The 16399-nt window shown below is 52.9% G+C and overlaps 5 protein-coding genes across 5 annotated transcripts; 3 read left to right on the top strand and 2 right to left on the bottom strand.

The window, feature by feature from the left end:
- Positions 1-2: 2 nt before the first annotated feature.
- Positions 3-2592, bottom strand: BO82DRAFT_352805 (NOT2 family protein). The gene is made up of 8 exons (XM_025634793.1): positions 2474-2592; positions 2028-2135; positions 1821-1962; positions 1189-1715; positions 1069-1133; positions 747-1018; positions 343-697; positions 3-272 (listed from the first exon to the last, which is right to left on the bottom strand). The coding sequence occupies exons 1-8, from the start codon at positions 2484-2486 to the stop codon at positions 180-182; spliced, it is 1575 nt and encodes a 524-aa protein (XP_025493600.1). The 5' UTR covers positions 2487-2592; the 3' UTR covers positions 3-179.
- Positions 2593-3194: 602 nt separating this feature from the next.
- On the top strand, positions 3195-4362 carry mrpl4 (mitochondrial 54S ribosomal protein uL29m). Its single transcript, XM_025634792.1, has 3 exons — positions 3195-3615; positions 3684-3850; positions 3987-4362. The coding sequence occupies exons 1-3, from the start codon at positions 3249-3251 to the stop codon at positions 4143-4145; spliced, it is 693 nt and encodes a 230-aa protein (XP_025493599.1). The 5' UTR covers positions 3195-3248; the 3' UTR covers positions 4146-4362.
- A 613-nt stretch (positions 4363-4975) lies between these two features.
- Positions 4976-7248, top strand: BO82DRAFT_352803 (secretory pathway gdp dissociation inhibitor). Its single transcript, XM_025634791.1, has 8 exons — positions 4976-5202; positions 5264-5288; positions 5343-5402; positions 5479-5506; positions 5571-5916; positions 5966-6520; positions 6572-6829; positions 6888-7248. The coding sequence occupies exons 1-8, from the start codon at positions 5157-5159 to the stop codon at positions 6971-6973; spliced, it is 1404 nt and encodes a 467-aa protein (XP_025493598.1). The 5' UTR covers positions 4976-5156; the 3' UTR covers positions 6974-7248.
- Positions 7249-7259: 11 nt separating this feature from the next.
- On the bottom strand, positions 7260-8514 carry BO82DRAFT_40002 (PaaI family thioesterase). The gene is made up of 2 exons (XM_025639155.1): positions 7932-8514; positions 7260-7846 (listed from the first exon to the last, which is right to left on the bottom strand). The coding sequence occupies exons 1-2, from the start codon at positions 8031-8033 to the stop codon at positions 7433-7435; spliced, it is 516 nt and encodes a 171-aa protein (XP_025493597.1). The 5' UTR covers positions 8034-8514; the 3' UTR covers positions 7260-7432.
- Positions 8515-9037: 523 nt separating this feature from the next.
- On the top strand, positions 9038-11786 carry BO82DRAFT_411497 (origin recognition complex subunit 4; the record flags this gene model as incomplete). Its single annotated transcript, XM_025639794.1, has 3 exons — positions 9038-9139; positions 9170-10645; positions 10724-11786. 3 exons carry the CDS (start codon positions 9038-9040, stop codon positions 11360-11362), a joined length of 2217 nt encoding a protein of 738 aa, XP_025493596.1. The 3' UTR covers positions 11363-11786.
- Positions 11787-16399: the final 4613 nt, after the last annotated feature.

Below are 16399 nucleotides of genomic sequence, written 5' to 3'. Positions count from 1 at the left end.
TCATGGGAGTCATAGATTGAGATTGAGGTATGTACTGAGGGACTTTGCCACAGAATGTAGAGAACACCGGGTGCTCCGCGATTACTGGTAACATCTAGAGCGACTGTTTAAGGAAACTATCAGTGAGCCCGAACGCCGTTGCTGACCCCATTCCACTTTGACTGGTCTGTGTTCGACATTCATGACCCGTGGTGCGGAAATCCGGCGCGCGCAAGCCCTCGGTTGGGATCCATACGGTTGTCCAGATCCTCATAGCGAAGGATGAACTCACGCTGCAGATCGCAAGATTAGCATGGTTTTATCAAGACAAAAAGAAAATGAGGAAATGGCGAGGGGGCATACTCTGATCTTCTTCCAGCTGGTAGGATCCCACAAGAGGTAAACACCCCTTTCACTGACCCCACGTTCCACGTCCACAGGACCGGGATACGTCTCGTCGCGAGTCAGCCAGCACCGCTCGATCTTGTGATATCTCCATTTCCGACCCATCAATTCCTCGGCTACGACCTCTTGTAGGAGATCTCGGGGCATGCTGTAGAAGATGTAGAAGAGCGTTTCATCACTAAAACTCGGAATCCGCGATTGCAACGGTTGGACGTTGGCCACGCTGTAGCATGAAGGAAGCGCGAAATCTTGTTCCAGAGGGGCGCCTGTCATGGACGCAACGAATGGTGAAGCGAATGACGTATGTAATGGTCTGAAGGGGTCAGTCGGCATATTTTCGCGCAGTGTGGTAGAATGCATACTCAGGCTGGTTCAAATCCAACCCTAACGTCATCAAATCCTGGCCTACTGCCAGGCTCGAAACATCAGCATTATCACTATGGATCATGCGCAACAATCCCGCTAGCCCGAACTTGTCCAGTTCGCTCATTTCCGCGAAAGGCGATTGATCGGCTGTTTGCGCAGACCCTACAGACGCTTCTTTACCGGTAGCCGGAAAACCTGGCGGTCGCATGATTGTTGGTTGCTCGCTGTAGCCGGCGGTATTGGACGCTACGGAGCTGCTGACCTCCTGCTATACAATCGTCAGTTTCGAAGTCAAGAGGATGTGGTCGGGATTAATACCTCTTTTTCCGGGGCAGGAAGCCTGCTAGAGCCTTGATTCACAGGGGATCGCGAGTTGTCTATTCCTAGAACGTGGCCTTAGTGCTCCGTGTGGCGCTAACGCGCTCTACTACGACTTACCTGCTGAGCTTGCATTCCCAGGGGACATGATTCTTTCTTGTCCGTTCAAGGAAGCGGCGATCATGTTGCGATTTTGTGCAGATTGGGACTGGTTGACTCCAGAAAATGGCATACCACTGCTGTAGTTTCCAAGCCCCGTGCCCTGCATCAGCGACCCTCTTCGGTCCTGACTTAGGTCTGCAGGCGCATTGCGACCGAGCGGAGGGAATTCTTCAATATTGCCCGTCTGCGGCTGTCCACCAGCACTCAGCTGACCACTGATACCTTGACCACCATTCCGGAAATCTTCCAAACGATTGGCGAACTGCGCGCCGGAGGGGAATACATCATCATGTGCGGGCTGAGATTGCTGTTGAGGGTGTTGGGTTTGCGTTTGAGGTGGCCTTGATGGCGCTTGCGACGTAGCATGTTGCGGTCTTTGGACGGGGGTCTGCTGCATAGCCCGCTGGCTGGCATTTGCCCATACCATGTGGCTTGGATTTTGGGTTTGTGATTGCGGAGCCGCGCCGGATAGCGAGGGGAAGTCCCTGTGAGGAGAAACAATGATTCTCAGTCATGAGCTCAACCGAATGGGTATCCTCGATGAGCCGATCCATACAGATCAAGCCCTGCAGGTCGAGTGCCACACTCACGAGAGATCCAGCGGCGTAGTGGGCTGGGATCCACTTAAGCTTTGAGCGAATGTGCCCATTGCCCCGATGCTGCGTTGTTGACTGCCTTGCATCCCTGGCGTTCCGCTTACAGGCAAGTTGAAGTTCCAGTTCGCTCCGCTCCCTATACCAGCCACAATTGTCAGTTCGTGGATGTGTAGAGTGCCCAGTATCAGAAGAAGGTCGTACCGATTTTGCCGTTCGGTAACCGCGCCGTTGCTAATGCTGCGTTTCGAGCTTGTGCCTGTTGTTGTGCGGGGAAGCCGGCCATGCCTCGTAGGGGTTGTGGGCCTGTTCCTGGAGTTGGAAAGAGCGGTCAGCGACACAGTCAGAGCCTCTGGTAGAACATCTTGACATCTTGCGATTGTCTTCAAGTGAGGCCGGAAGGGAGGAGGTGCGGAGATGCTGCTTCGAGGTCTCATGGTCGCCCATGGAGGCACCATCAGTGGAATTTTGCGATTGAAACAAACTAGAGAACAGCCACGGTACCGTGCATTAAGCACCCTTGGGACCGTCCACACGAATGTTGTGGCGATGGAAGGCAACACAGTATCCAAGATCGAGGGCGTATGAGGCGGCCGTAGCAGCAAGGCCGGTCATGACGAAGACAAAAGGGAAGGTTGGAGAGGACAAACCTGGCCTATTCATTGTGCAAAGAGGTGGGTGTTCAGTAAATTCTGTGGGAAAGTCAAGTTTTTGGATCGGAACTTCAAGAAGACAGTCAGTGCTTCAACGTAACAGCGATAAGAAGGAAATGTGCAGCTAGGATCTCTACCCACACTGTTGCGCCGGTACTGGGAGGTGGAGTGGCTGCAACCGCGCGCTTCTTCTTCTTCTATGCACGGACCATCCATGACTAGCCGCCCGAGTCACGAGCATCCAGAACACTCCCGGTCACGTTACCTCGCACAAACTAAGAAATTGTCGTGAACAGATGAGTTCTTGCTTATCTGTAGCCCAGGCTGGAGTAGAGTAGGCAGGAAGAGCATGCATGAGGGAAATTCTTTGTATTCACATGGAACTAGTGGGAAGTATGACTTGTTGACAGAAGCAGTCCAAAAACGAGACATGGTCAGTAATGATTACTAGATAGGTACTAGGTAGCTATGCCTTGTGTAGCATAACGACCAATACATTTTCAGACTGGGCGAGATTGATTCATAAAGCCTCACCATTGTATCCTGAGTATTACTATTCTCTTCACTGGCCAACCGCCTATTTTCTTGCCTATGGAATGTTTCGCTTGGCTCTCCCTATGGGTCGATGTTGCACGGAGCATCCTGGAGCGGCGCCTACACGTGACCTAGCCGCCCAAACTCCGCTCCGTCAGCTTTTGATTCCTCGGGGCCCGCAGAACGGACATATTGTGCTAGAGATCCCTTCGACGACGAAGGCTACCATCCTGTCACAATGCATCGCCAGGCCGTTCTGCGTCTGGCTCGCCAGACCGGCGCTTTTCCCTTGGGCGAATTGCCTCCTCCATACCTCGCCCCGTCCCTCCATTTCTCCCTCAATCGGTCGCCGGCCCAGGCCTCGAACTTTTCGTCCACCGCTGTCGCCGCGGGCCACGGACGTGACCTGAGCAAGTCTCGCGGTGTGTCCGCCATCCATCGCACCGGCCCGAAATTTAAGCTGGGTGTTTCGAAGTACCCCTTGCCCAAGCCCGTCGCTCGCGGCGAAGTCGAAAAGCGTCATCCTACCCCCGACCATGGACTCTGGCAGTTCTTCCCCAAGGACCGACAGGCATTGAGCAGCCCGGAATATGATACCGCCCACGGTTCGTTTCTCCAATTCTTTTCCTGAAGGATTAGTCTGGCCCAGTCAACTCATTTTTCGATCTCTTAGGCCGGTCATGGTCGATTCAGGAACTCCGCGAGAAGTCGTGGGATGACCTCCACTCTCTGTGGTGGGTCTGCGTCAAGGAGCGCAACCGCATAGCCACCTCCAACCTGGAGAGAGAGAGACTGAAGGCCGGTTATGGCGAATACGAGGCGAACGAGCGAGACCGTGTGGTATGTCCCTTCAACTCTCCCCGTCATTTCTCCTTCGAATAGGCTACAATCGATGCAAGTTCGCAACGTTGATCCAAGCCTTTGCCCCATCATCCAATGATTTAGTATGGTTACTAACATTTGACGGATTCATTAGGTTCGTGTTACGCAAAACGGCATCAAGCACGTTCTGCGAGAAAGATGGTACGCTTGGGAAGATGCTCAGAAGCTTTACAAGGATGGATACCGGCCGCAGCACCAAGATACTCAGGATGCGTCCTACCCTGCAAAGTCTGAGGAGCCTGAGAAGGCGTGAAAACCACCATTGGTTATGTCATTGAAGACACACATTTAAGGGCTCTATTGACGGATGTCCACCTTACTGGTCTTGTATTATTGTATGTAGTATAGTTCGCAACTTCCCCTTTTTTTTCATGCATTGGCTCGCTTCAGAATCTATACATTGTGCTCAGATCATTAGGAGAAATGTCTGTGAACTCATGGAAACACATCCATAGAAGAATGATTGGAAGGGGAAATTTCCGATGGCTATTGCAAATAATCAAGCCATTAAGGCACCGATATAGATAGCGTGCAAATAGTTGCCGGGGTCGGCTCTTAGTCACTTTGGCCAGTCCGGAGTAGACCGTTTATAGCAGAAAGCAATAATCCCCGGGACAATATTGGTCATTGTCGATGTGCGCTGTGCTATGTGCTATGTGCTACGTAGTCCTATTGGGAAAAGGGGCAGGAGTTTCAGGAGGTCACAGAAGAAGAAATTGAGAGAGGGGCTCATGATTCATCCGATAAATTAACTTGGTCTACGGGTCCATTGTCTTGGTGCCTACCATACAATAGTCGGGTCGTATTCATTGTCGTTGTCGTAGTAGTCGGTTTGGTCTCAACCGTCCAAGGACTCGTGGTCCAGTCTAGTCAAGTCCATAACCCGTAAGTCTAGGGAGGTTCAAGGTCTGGCAGTCACCCTGAAAAAAAGCCAACGTTAATTGCCTTGGTGGAGCCTGGGTGGGCGGGCGTCAAATAATAACGGGTTCGAGAAGGTGATCGATGATCCGCGGGGGGTTCCAAATCTACCCTTAGACTGCCTTAGACTGACGGGTCGGCCTCCTTTCGACGGGCCTGCTTCTCCTCCTCCTCTCCCTCCTTCTCCTCTCCTCTTTTCTTTCCTTTCCTTTAAACTCACCGTGCTTCATAACTCTCCATCTTCTTCCCCCTATACACTTACTGCCCATATTTATTTCCATCCTCCTATCACTCCTTTGGAGATTCATTTGCACATTGTCTTTGATTCCCAGCGTTATCTCACATCATGGATGAGATCGCCCCCGAGTATGATGTCGTCGTGCTCGGCACTGGTATGTTGCTACCCCGCCATTCCACCAAAGCTATACTGACCCCCCTCCTCCCCCCTCGCAGGTTTGACCGAGTGTGTGCTTTCTGGGTAGGTTCTCCTTACTGCTGTCGGATATATTCCTGTTGCTCATGGTTTCTGCAGTGTTTTGAGTGTCAAGGGAAACAAGGTGCTTCACATTGACCGTAATGACCACTACGGAGGGTAAGTTTGGGCAGCTCCGCCGGAGCTATCTTCCCACCAGCTTGGCCATCACACAGACCACTAATCAAGCGTTCAGAGAGGCTGCCTCTGTCAACATCGAGACTGTGAGTATCTACAGACCTTTCATACTCTTATCGGTGTTGCTAACATTCGATTTACACCTTACAGCTCTTTAAGAAGTACGGCAACGTTCGCCCCGGCGAGGAGCCTTGGAAGAAGTATGGCCGCGTCAACGACTGGAACATCGACCTGGTTCCTAAGCTTTTGATGGCCAATGGCGACTTGACCAACATTTTGGTTTCCACCGATGTCACAAGATACCTAGAGTTCAAGCAAATTGCGGGCAGCTACGTCCAGCAAGGAAAGGGTCCCAAGGCCACCGTCGCCAAGGTGCCCTCGGATGCCGGGGAAGCTCTGCGCTCCTCCCTCATGGGCATGTTTGAGAAACGGAGAGCCAAGAAGTTCTTGGAGTGGGTGGGCGAGTTTAACGAGAACAACCCTTCCACTCACCATGGTCCGTAGAAGTTGTGCCCTTACTACCTCATGACACTGACATGGGATAGGCCTCGATATCACCCAGTGCACGATGAAGGAAGTCTACGACAAGTTCAGCTTGGAAGATAACACTCGCGATTTCATTGGCCACTCCATGGCTCTCTACCAATCCGATGAATACTTCCTCAAGCCTGGAGCAGCCCCCGAAACCATCAACCGCATCCGCCTGTATGTCAACTCCATGGCCCGTTACGGCAAGTCGCCATACATCTACCCCCTTTACGGCCTGGGTGAGCTTCCCCAGGGTTTCGCTCGTCTTTCTGCCATCTATGGCGGTACCTATATGCTCAACACCTCCGTGGATGATGTCCTTTACGATGAGAGCGGCAAGGTGTCTGGAATCAAGGCCACTATGAAGGACCGTGACAACGAGGGCGAGACCATGAGCTTCACCACTAAGACGAAGAAGATTCTCGCCGACCCCTCGTACTTCCCTGGCAAGGTCCGCGTCACTGGCCACTTGTTGAAGGCCATCTGTATCCTCAACCACCCCATCGACAAGACCGACGGCAGCGACTCGCTGCAACTCATCCTCCCTCAGTCCCAGGTCGGCAGAAAGCATGGTATGTCTACCTACAATTGATTTGGTCTTAGGACGTACTAATATAGTTCAGATATCTACATTGCTATGGTCTCTTCGGCGCACAATGTCTGCCCCAAGGGATACTATATCGCCATTGTCTCGACCATTGCCGAGAGTGATGCCAACCACCACATCGAACTGGAGCCTGGGTTCGAGCGCCTGGGTAAGATCGAGGAGACATTCTTCAGTGCTCCTATTCCTCTGTACGAGCCCATCGAGAGCGGTGAGAAGGACAACATTTTCATCTCCAAGAGCTACGATGCTACCTCCCACTTCGAGACCACAACAGGTAAGCCTTGCGGATTCCATAAGGGAGATGTTTGAGCCTTTTGCTGATATCTTCATAGAGGATGTCCGGGACATCTACCGTCGTGCGACGGGCGAAGAGTTGAAGGTCGAGGGTCTCCGGGAAGATCAGAAACTTGTGGAGTAAACCAGCCTCCAGCATTTGCATACTAGGGTACAGTAATTTTTTTGTCGCTTCGGATGCGCGTTTTTGACTTGAGCCATAATTCCTCTTGGACTTTCCTTCACGCTCATGAAACATACCACATATTGCTCTTGGACTCAGTCCACTCGCTTGGTCTCTGGCATACGCTATTATTACAGTAGGGACTGGTCAACATATGTTCATAACAACCCGGCTCGCAGGTGCATAGCACCAACTTGTGAATAAGAGTTGTTGTTTTGAGTTGAACACATAAACACATGAGGCTGTAAAAATGCTCTATCCTAAGTGGCGTCCACAACACAGAAGACCGCAGCAGTAGGGTCTCGAAGGTCACAAATAACGACTCTGTAAATAGAGGGAGAAGAGGAAGTAGTACAACAAGCGCTAGTCGACGGGTGCAACAACAAAACACTCCCTCCCAGCCAACCCAGCCAGCCCACTTCACATCGACGAGCCATCCAAATTGACTTTCTCATGGTCCGCCACAATACAGACCTTGCCATCCTCCACACGACAGAGCTCCGCCTTCACCAGCGCCATCCGCTGGCCCATATTGACCATCTCGCAGATGATCCGCATCTCCGTTCCCACGGGCACGGGACGGATGTAGGTCAAGTGGAGGTTGCGCGTGGTCCCCGCCGTCGCGAAGCGGCCGGGGCTCGAGAGCGCCAGGATCAGCACCGAGGTGAGGCAGTCCACCATGGTGGCGGCGCATCCGCCGTGCAGGTTGCCGGCGAAGTTGCAGAGCGCCGGGACGGTGGTGAAGAGGTAGGAGCATCGTGCGGGGGCGGCACCGGCACCCCGGGTCGCGGACTCGAAGCGCAGGTTGCAGGCGTGCGGGGAGTAGTCCCATGTCTTTTGTTTGTGAGTGTTAGTCTTTATATAAAACTTGGGCTAGGTCCATGAAGCTACACAGTGCTGTACTGCACAGCATACGTACTTTGTTGTCCGGGTCCGATGGCGGAGGTCCCTCGGTTAAGCTGTGGACGTGACGCTCGAACTCGTCCAATTCGTTGTATTCCCGGGTGGTGGGGACAGGCATTTTGTCTTAGGAGACTTCTTGTGTTATATCGTGGGTGAATTGTTGGGTCTGGGGCTGGAATGGGATCATGTGGTATGAAGTATGGACAGAGGAATCAGTCGACTACAGACGCATATCTATGCGCTTGCGTCGGTTGGGGAGTTGTTAGAGGGGAAATAGCCGAGGCTGACGGCTGTTGTTTCAATGGTTGTCAGTTGCTCACTCCTTGTTCCTTTGTTTGTGACATCGTGTCCATTCATCAGCTCTTATACCTCTTTCTCTCCGTTTGTTTGACTTCGTCTTCGTCAAAGGACTGGGCTCTACGAAAGAGCGTTTGATTCTGACTGTCGATTGCGGGGACGAGATATATACTTTCAGTCACCATCCTTGAACCAGAGTCAAAGACTAAACTCGCACCAAATGGACCCGTCAACAAACCCTAGAGCCTATAGAACTCGTAAAACCAGATAAAACCAAACTTCAATGGTCCCCAAAACAAGGCTGAACCTTGAGAGGGCTTCTGGACAAGAAGCAAGAATGGGTTTCTGGCTATAGTTCAACGGGGTCTCACATGACCGCGCGTCACGCTGGCTGCCTGAGGCCGGAAGATTCGTCGCTCCCCATCAATGCTTCTCCGCCCTGGGAGGCCGAAGTCCGAAACAAACTCCCATAACCCTGGTGCTCCTTCGACAGCATTTTCCTCTGTGTGGCCTGGAGAAATACTTGTTACTTCTGGCTGTATGATATTCAGGTCGTTTAGCAAATCACGAATTGCACTTCATCCCCCAATTGGGCCTCCGACCGATCACTTATTGGAGATTGTTTCGTTCTCCGCACCTTACCTATCTATTCCTTCCCCTTCGCGCCGATAAACCAACCGTGCGACACACTTGCCATTCACATTTTTTTCCTACACAAACCAGGACCCGGGAAATGAGTACACAATCCAAAAGTCTCCGGTAGTCAGCAGTTCAACAGCAAACTTTCGAACCCAAATCAAGGCGAAATACCTACGGTCGTCAACAATGGAGCACTCGCGCGCGAGCAAGAGGAGAAGGGTGTCGAATGTACAGACTGTGGATGAGGATGGGGATGTTGAGATGCGCGATGATACTATCAATGCTCCGGCAGGCCAGTCGCAACCCACGCCAGATAAGAATTCCAAGGCAGTGACCGAAGCGGAGGAGGCGCAATTGGTTGACGAGCAACCAAGATCACCAGTTTCCGCGCGATCGAAACGCCGACGATCCTCCCAAGATGTTCCGGCGGTGGAGGATGACGACCCCCACAAAAACAACGCTGAAGAGGCGGTGGCAACGGAGACCTCGTCGCGGGCTGGAGTACGGTCAAGTGGTCGGCAGCGAAAAGTACCCAAGCGATATGGAGACGAGATCGTGGAGACGCCATCGGGCAAGCGTGCGGCGGCCTCGACGCCGAGGCAGAATGGGTCCACAACTAAGAGTGCGCGGAGAGCGAAATACGTGTCGGCGTCAGAAGACGACGGTGTTGGGGACCAGGAGGAAGAGGAGGTCGAAGCATCTCCAGAGCCGCAGAAGAGGCGAACCCGATCCACCAGAGCGAAGAAGCCTTCGGTGCGGTTTGAAGCCTCGGACGAGAAAGGCGCTTCAGCGAAAGACAGAGAGGAGTCCCGAGAGTCCTCTCATCCAGACGACTACCAGGATGGACTGGAGGACCTCGTTTCAATGCAGTTGCAGGAGGATCTCACCAATAATGATCTGATCGAAGTCGATCGGACGGCTGCGAAGGAAGGTCCGCTTCCTGCGTATGCCGAACAGTTCCAGTCTAATGTTCAAACGGGCTTGACGGAAGAATTGCAATTTTTGACTCAGGTTGTCCTCGAGAAGCTGAACGGGAAAAAGAGGGTGCCTCTCAAAGGGCTGGAGTCAGAATTCGACAAGGTCAACCAGCTTGTCGAGCAGACGGTCTCAATTGGCGAGAGTAACTCGATGCTGCTGCTTGGATCGCGCGGCAGCGGAAAGACGGCTATTCTTGAGACGATCATCGCGACGCTGAGGAGGTCGCATAAGAACGATTTCCACGTTGTCCGACTCAACGGCTTCCTGCACACGGACGATCGGCTGGCGCTCCGTGAGATGTGGCGCCAGCTTGGTCGTGAGACGAACACCGAGGACGAAGCCGGTAAGGTCAGCACCTATGCCGACACGATGGCCACTCTGTTGGCGCTCCTATCCCATCACGAGGAGCTCTTTGGCCCTTCATCAGACCCCGAAAACGCGACTGCCGCCAAGTCGATCGTCATCATCCTGGACGAGTTTGATCTCTTCGTGACACATCCACGCCAGACGCTTCTGTACAATCTGTTCGACATTGCGCAAGCGCGCAAAGCCCCCATCGCCGTCCTGGGGCTCACCACCAAGGTGGAAGTAACCGAGATGCTGGAAAAACGCGTCAAGAGTCGCTTCAGTCATCGTTACGTCTACGTACCTCTTCCACGAAGCCTCGAGGTATTTTCCGACATCTGCTTCGCCGGACTCAATCTCGAGGACAACGAGATCGCGGACCTGCTGGAAGATGCGGATCCGGCTGAGCAAGCGATCCTTAAATCTGAGGGCTGGGGAAGACTCCTCGCAGCATGGAGGACGTATCTACAGGTGAGCTTTACCCCAACCCCCAAAACCCCCCGTCTTTTCCCATTAAGCCCACATCACTAATATATAAGCACAATACAGAATCTATGGACGGACGAAGCATTCTCCGCTCACCTGCGACGGATCTACTACCAAACCCGATCCGTGAAGGAGTTCTTCACGAGCGCCCTGGTGGCCATCAGTGAACTGCACCACAGCACCTACTCCACCACAACCGACGCTGGCAGCACCTCCCTGACCATTCCCACCGCAACCACGTTCACCAGCCACCCGCTCTCCTGCCCTGACCCGGCCCCCTTACCCTTCGCGCCCACGATCACCGCATCCGCCAGCCCGTCCTCCCTGCCTCTCTCCCTCCTCCTCGCCGCCACCCGCCTGGCCGCGCTCTACGACCCGGGCCTCGAGAGCGTCCAGCAGACCCCATCCGGGCCCCTGGCCCTCTCCTTCCCCGCCGCCTACGCCGAGTACGTCCGCCTACTCACTTCGGCCATGACCTCGGCCTCGGTGTCCGGCGCCACCGTCACCCCGGGCCGCGTCTGGGGCCGCGATGTCGCGCGCGAGGCCTGGGAGAAACTCGTCAGCTGGGGCCTCATCAGCCCCGTCGGCGGCGGCAGCGGGACGACGGACGCGCGCATGTTCCGCGTGGAGATCAGCTTCGACGAGGTCGTCGAGATGGCTGGCACGGGCGGGTCGTTGGGTCGCTGGTGGCGCGATGGGTAGAGTTTTGGCCGTCAATTTTGGTTGTTCGTTCCTTTTTCTTTTGTTTTCATCCCCTTTCACTTCTCGAAGGAAACAAAGGAGATCATTCAAATACCCGACTAGCATAGAATTTGCGTTGAGAAGTAGGTGATTAGACATCAATAGAGGAACCCCCCGGGGTCACTGAATCTAGTCTAGTTCTAGCACGCTACATACACACACCCCGCGTAGGTTTAGGCCGAGAGTGGAGTCTTTTGTCCCTTTGTCAGTCGGTCAGTCCGCCAGGCTGGCCCAGGTCAGGCCGAGCCTGTCAATCAGCCAGCCTGCCGGCCTGCATACAGACCAGAATCAAATATACATGCACGGCTCAGGTTTGCACTCCACTGCACAAGAGAGATTGACTGATGTAGACATCAGCAACGATGAGGTGAAGGGAGGGAAAGTCCGGCGAATTGGGTTCCACTAAGCTCAACAGATAAGCAGAGCCAGACGGTAGGAAGAGGAAAATCAATTGTCGATGTGTATGTATCTATGGGTATGCAAGTGTGTGTGTGTTGGGGGAGGGGGCAATCATCTCACTGTATAACAGCCAGCCAGCGTTGACTGGACGGGTTGGGGTTACCTCTTTTAGTCTGATATCTTCTGTGCTACCCAGCTTACCTGCTGTAGTATCTTGGCCTACATAAATTCGAAAAGAAAACTACTGCATCCGATTACGCTCTTACACCCCCTCACTTGTTCATCCCTCTGCCTCTTGTGCAGTACTCTGGCGTAAGAGGGGAGGGAGGGCTCCCCATCTCCATCTGCACAATCAGCCAAGCCAGACCATGAGCTCCCGTGTTCCGGTCTCCCCAGGCCCCGGAACCTGGACCCCACGCGCGAATACTCGCAGGCAAGTATGGGCTGGCAGCATGGCGAGAGCGTGGTGACAGACTTGTATTATTGTACTGGACTATGTAAATGTCAGATCCCGGTGTCAAGACTATCGGTAGTAGAAACATAGGACTGCAAGTTTTCCAAGGACAAACATTTGACTGGCTTACTGTGGTGAGCGTGGGATGTTGCTGTTGTGGATTGCGCCATGGGCCGCCACTTGTTCATGACATGGCAGTGCCTGCTGCATACATCCGCCTATATTGATGTGGAAGGACGTTCCTTGCCTGAGGTCATGATGGGCCTGCCTATACTGACTGTATCTAAGCCGTATGCCTAGCTCGCGTGAAAGCTGTGCAACCGGGGAATCTCGTCTAGCGGTTATTTTCCGTCACAGTCGGATGTCCGGGATTGGTGACAGGGATGTGAGAGTTTTAAGACCGGCCGATTTGAGCAGTAAGGTACGTAGGCACTGAGAATTTATGCGTGGGAAGGTTGAGCCCGTTACCGCACATAGACGGAAAAGAGACTTTGCCTTGAACTGCCTAGTCACGTAGTATCCGGACATCTGCTGAAGTATATGCAGCCCATAGCGATTGGTCCTGAAGAGGACTGTTCCCTTTCACTGCAATAGGCGATGTGTCTAGTACATATGGGACCTTGCTAGTATGCACATGTCAGACACAGAGGATGGTGATCTTAATCTGAACTTTCCAGCTGTGCATTAGCGCAACCACCTGGCTGTCCTCATGGCATGGCGTGGCGTGGCAGGGCATGGCGTGGCAAGGAGGAAAAAATTAGTCTGGACCAGTTGTGCGACCCAATCTATGCGTCATCTAGCTGCAGTCCGCAAGGGATGATTGGTCTCGCGGTCTTTGTTCGGAACAGTGAGGGTTCGACTCTGTTCCGGCCAATGAGGGCACTGAGATCTTCTGATTGTCGTGGCAGGATGGAATAGCTATCAATGCTTAGAGCCGATCAAGCATAGTGTCTGTCTGTCCGAATTCTGCCAAGGAGTGGTTGGTGCATGGCACTCTAGGTATATGAGGGGAAGGTCGATGTGCGAGCTCGGGCTCGATTTGCATGTTTGGTTTTCTCCTCCTAGCTCATGTACCGTATGTCGGGAGTTACGACAAATCAGAGACCTTCTGCCGTTCGAAAACTAATGCATGAAATGACCCTGTTGATTTAAGTCGGTGCTACTCCGAGGATCAGAGGAGGATCTCTCAGTCATCGTCCAACAAGCGGGGGCATTAGGTCACTATGGAAACCAAGTAGCGTTCTTCTTGACATCCGTATCGAGCGCTGGAAAAAAGAGGACGGGTCCGCATGGGGCCAACACTAACCGAGTACCGCTTGTCTGATGTGAGGAAGAGGTGTTTTGATGCTGTAATCTACAATCGAGAAGCTGAGATAGGATTCTCCCGACACACCTGTTTGCCTTGTCTTGTCCCTGGGGCGACGGGTGAAATCGGATGCGTGAAGGAGTAGTCAATGTAGTCAACCGTCTGGCATCCCTGCCACCTATTACCTATGTTACACAGACTGCCAATACCGCTCACTTGCGCAGAGTAATCGATCATGTCGTGGTCTCGCAATCACTGCTAGTAGAGACTAGTCAGCAACCAAGGTGGAGCACGCCGAGTCAATTTAGTCTGACGCCGGGGGAAGAAGAGGGGTTGTGAACTGTGCTAACAAACGCTTGGGGATCACAGAAGTGACTAGTCATGGCGGCCATATGGGGGACGATCACTTGTTCTGGTAATCAAATGCCGATCCTCAAGCTATGCGGTGTTTGCTATTCCCCACTGACTCGGCGGCATAAATATGAGTCGAAGAGCGTGAAATCGAAGCGCCGAATGGCAGTCAAAGGCCAAGGTGGGGGGGAGTCAAGGTGGTTTTCGCGTGGACAGCAAGGATCTGCGAGGTCTGTTAAACGCCCACTTGTCTGATCTCCTTGCTTCTGCAGCTGCAGGAGTCGACGGGATTGTTCACGCAGACCGTCTGGCGCCGTCCTGTGGATCGGTTGTATAGTACTGTACCTCTAGCAAACAAAGTGTACAATACAGTACCAACAAGGAGAGTTTGCGGTTGTCATTTGGACTGGCGGGACAGATGTTGCAAGAATGATAAGGAGATCCTATTGAGCACGCACATAGTCCGACTGCGAACTCGAGAGTCAGGTCAGGAAAGAAACAAAGTATCTAGAGTGTGTGCATGCTAACGACACAAGATGGAGCAAGTCACGTGATACGGGATTGGCGGGAAGAGGACAGCCATAGGTTGGTTAATCGATCAACAGTCGAATCCCGTGGACATCATGGATGGAGATTCCAGTTTCCATCTATTGCACGACTCGTCGACACCTTGTCCTCAATTCGCACCTCTTGGTCTGACTGTAAGGGGTGCCACTTGGAGATAATGCCCAAAGTGACATGTGGGTATCTCGTCGAGGTCCCCCAGCTCTTGAGTCATAAAGGCCTCTTGGCTAGAACACGCAGCCCACGACTTGAGCAAAGTACGTTCTACATTATCTGTTGACTTGAGTTGAAGGCTTGTGCTAATCGCCGCATCAGATGTAGGCAGTCACGGCCAATCGAATTATCTGAATCATCTCTTCCTGCTCCTGCAACCGTACACTTGTCTGTATACCGGTGGGCAACCACAATCTATCATGTTCACTCCATCCTGCGAAAGAGCCAGGACATTGCGTCGGCCTCGACGGACTGCGCAATTACAAGAAGCTTTTACACCGCTCGAAGTACCTTCTGTCCCGCGACCAAGCAACTAGCAAGCCCCGCGGATCAGGTTGGCTATGCCGCATCGTTCAAACTATGCTACCATTGGGGTTCGGCTATTCAAATCGCGCCAAACAGCTACTATGACAAGCTTCGCGAACTAGCCATAATAGGCTTTAGTGAACGCCACTGCCTAAGCTCGCTGTGGTGCCGGCCTGACGGATTCTATGGCGTCTATTCAAGCGGCTTACCAAGCCGCACCTCGACATGCAAGGTCCGACCGTCTGTGGAGGTGCAGGGGAAGCAGGACTGGGCTAAAGATCGCAGGTTCCTTTGTTTGGAGCTAATATCGAGCTACACCCGCGGGAGCAAGAAGCGCCGCCACCAACAAGAAACAGGAACGAACACCGCTTTCTGAAGGTCGAGACAACCATGGCCCGCATGGTATGGTCTATAAGGCTGTATCGTGGGTGCGCCTCGTGCTCCCGCGCTCGGGACTGAGTCTGTGTAGCTGTTAAAACCTGATATCGGCTCATTCTTGATTGTGTGTAGCCAGCGAGCCATACAAGACCTACTCCACAGCGCATTAGTATTGTAGGTCTTCTATTCACAATGTGAGAATAGGCTTCAGAGCAGCTCGATGCCGTCATCGTGGTTTTCTGCTGTCCGACTTGTGTTCTCCAAACGCCATTCGAAGCTCGCGAAGAGCAGACATGGAGCGATCGGACAATTAGGTAACATGCATGTCAATAACTAGGGTAGTCCGTTAGACCCAGCACTTGTAGATAACCTCATTTCGCATGCCGCATTGATTAATTGAATGAACTCCGAACCCCGCGTTCCCAAGAGCTCCTCCTGACTCAGGAGCTGCGACCAGCAAACGATGAAGCCGTACTGAAACTCTCAAGGATGGACCGATTTCTTCAACAAAAGCAACGCTAGACCGCATCGCGTCAAACTGCAGAGCAGAATCAATGATGGCGCCAAACTGCCCAAGGTTTTTCGATGGTCCTTTGTTTAGTTTTACCGACTCCGCCCCGTATCCGGCTCCGACTCCGTCTCCCCCACGCAACAGGTTTCCAAGTTTCCGGCATGGTGAGCTGTGCTGCTCTCCCGCGGTCCCTTCTGTTTCTTTCTGCCTGAACCTTTTTGAGTTTGAAGGAAGGGCCGATGATCGGTGTGGTATGACCCTTGTATTGTATGTACGTACCGTACCAATACCTGTCGCCCTTACCCCGGTTAATCCCGGCCAGTTGTTGATAACGTCCGCTGTTGTATCGTACCGGTCAGTACCAGTCCAGTATCTGAACCAGAAACTCTGCCCTCCATCCTCCCCTACCTGCCCTGCAGTGTAACGTTCAAGGTTCGATGGCGGCCTCCCGGAAGATCTTCCACGTGCGGCTTTCCACGAATTATTAATTGGCTTTGGTCATGATTGAGGAGGTTC

This window comes from Aspergillus uvarum (genome assembly GCF_003184745.1).
Source record: "Aspergillus uvarum CBS 121591 unplaced genomic scaffold BO82scaffold_16, whole genome shotgun sequence".
Classification (NCBI taxonomy): Eukaryota; Fungi; Ascomycota; class Eurotiomycetes; order Eurotiales; family Aspergillaceae; genus Aspergillus; species Aspergillus uvarum.
Note: the sequence above shows the minus strand (reverse complement) of the source record. Positions and strands in the feature narration are given on the sequence as shown.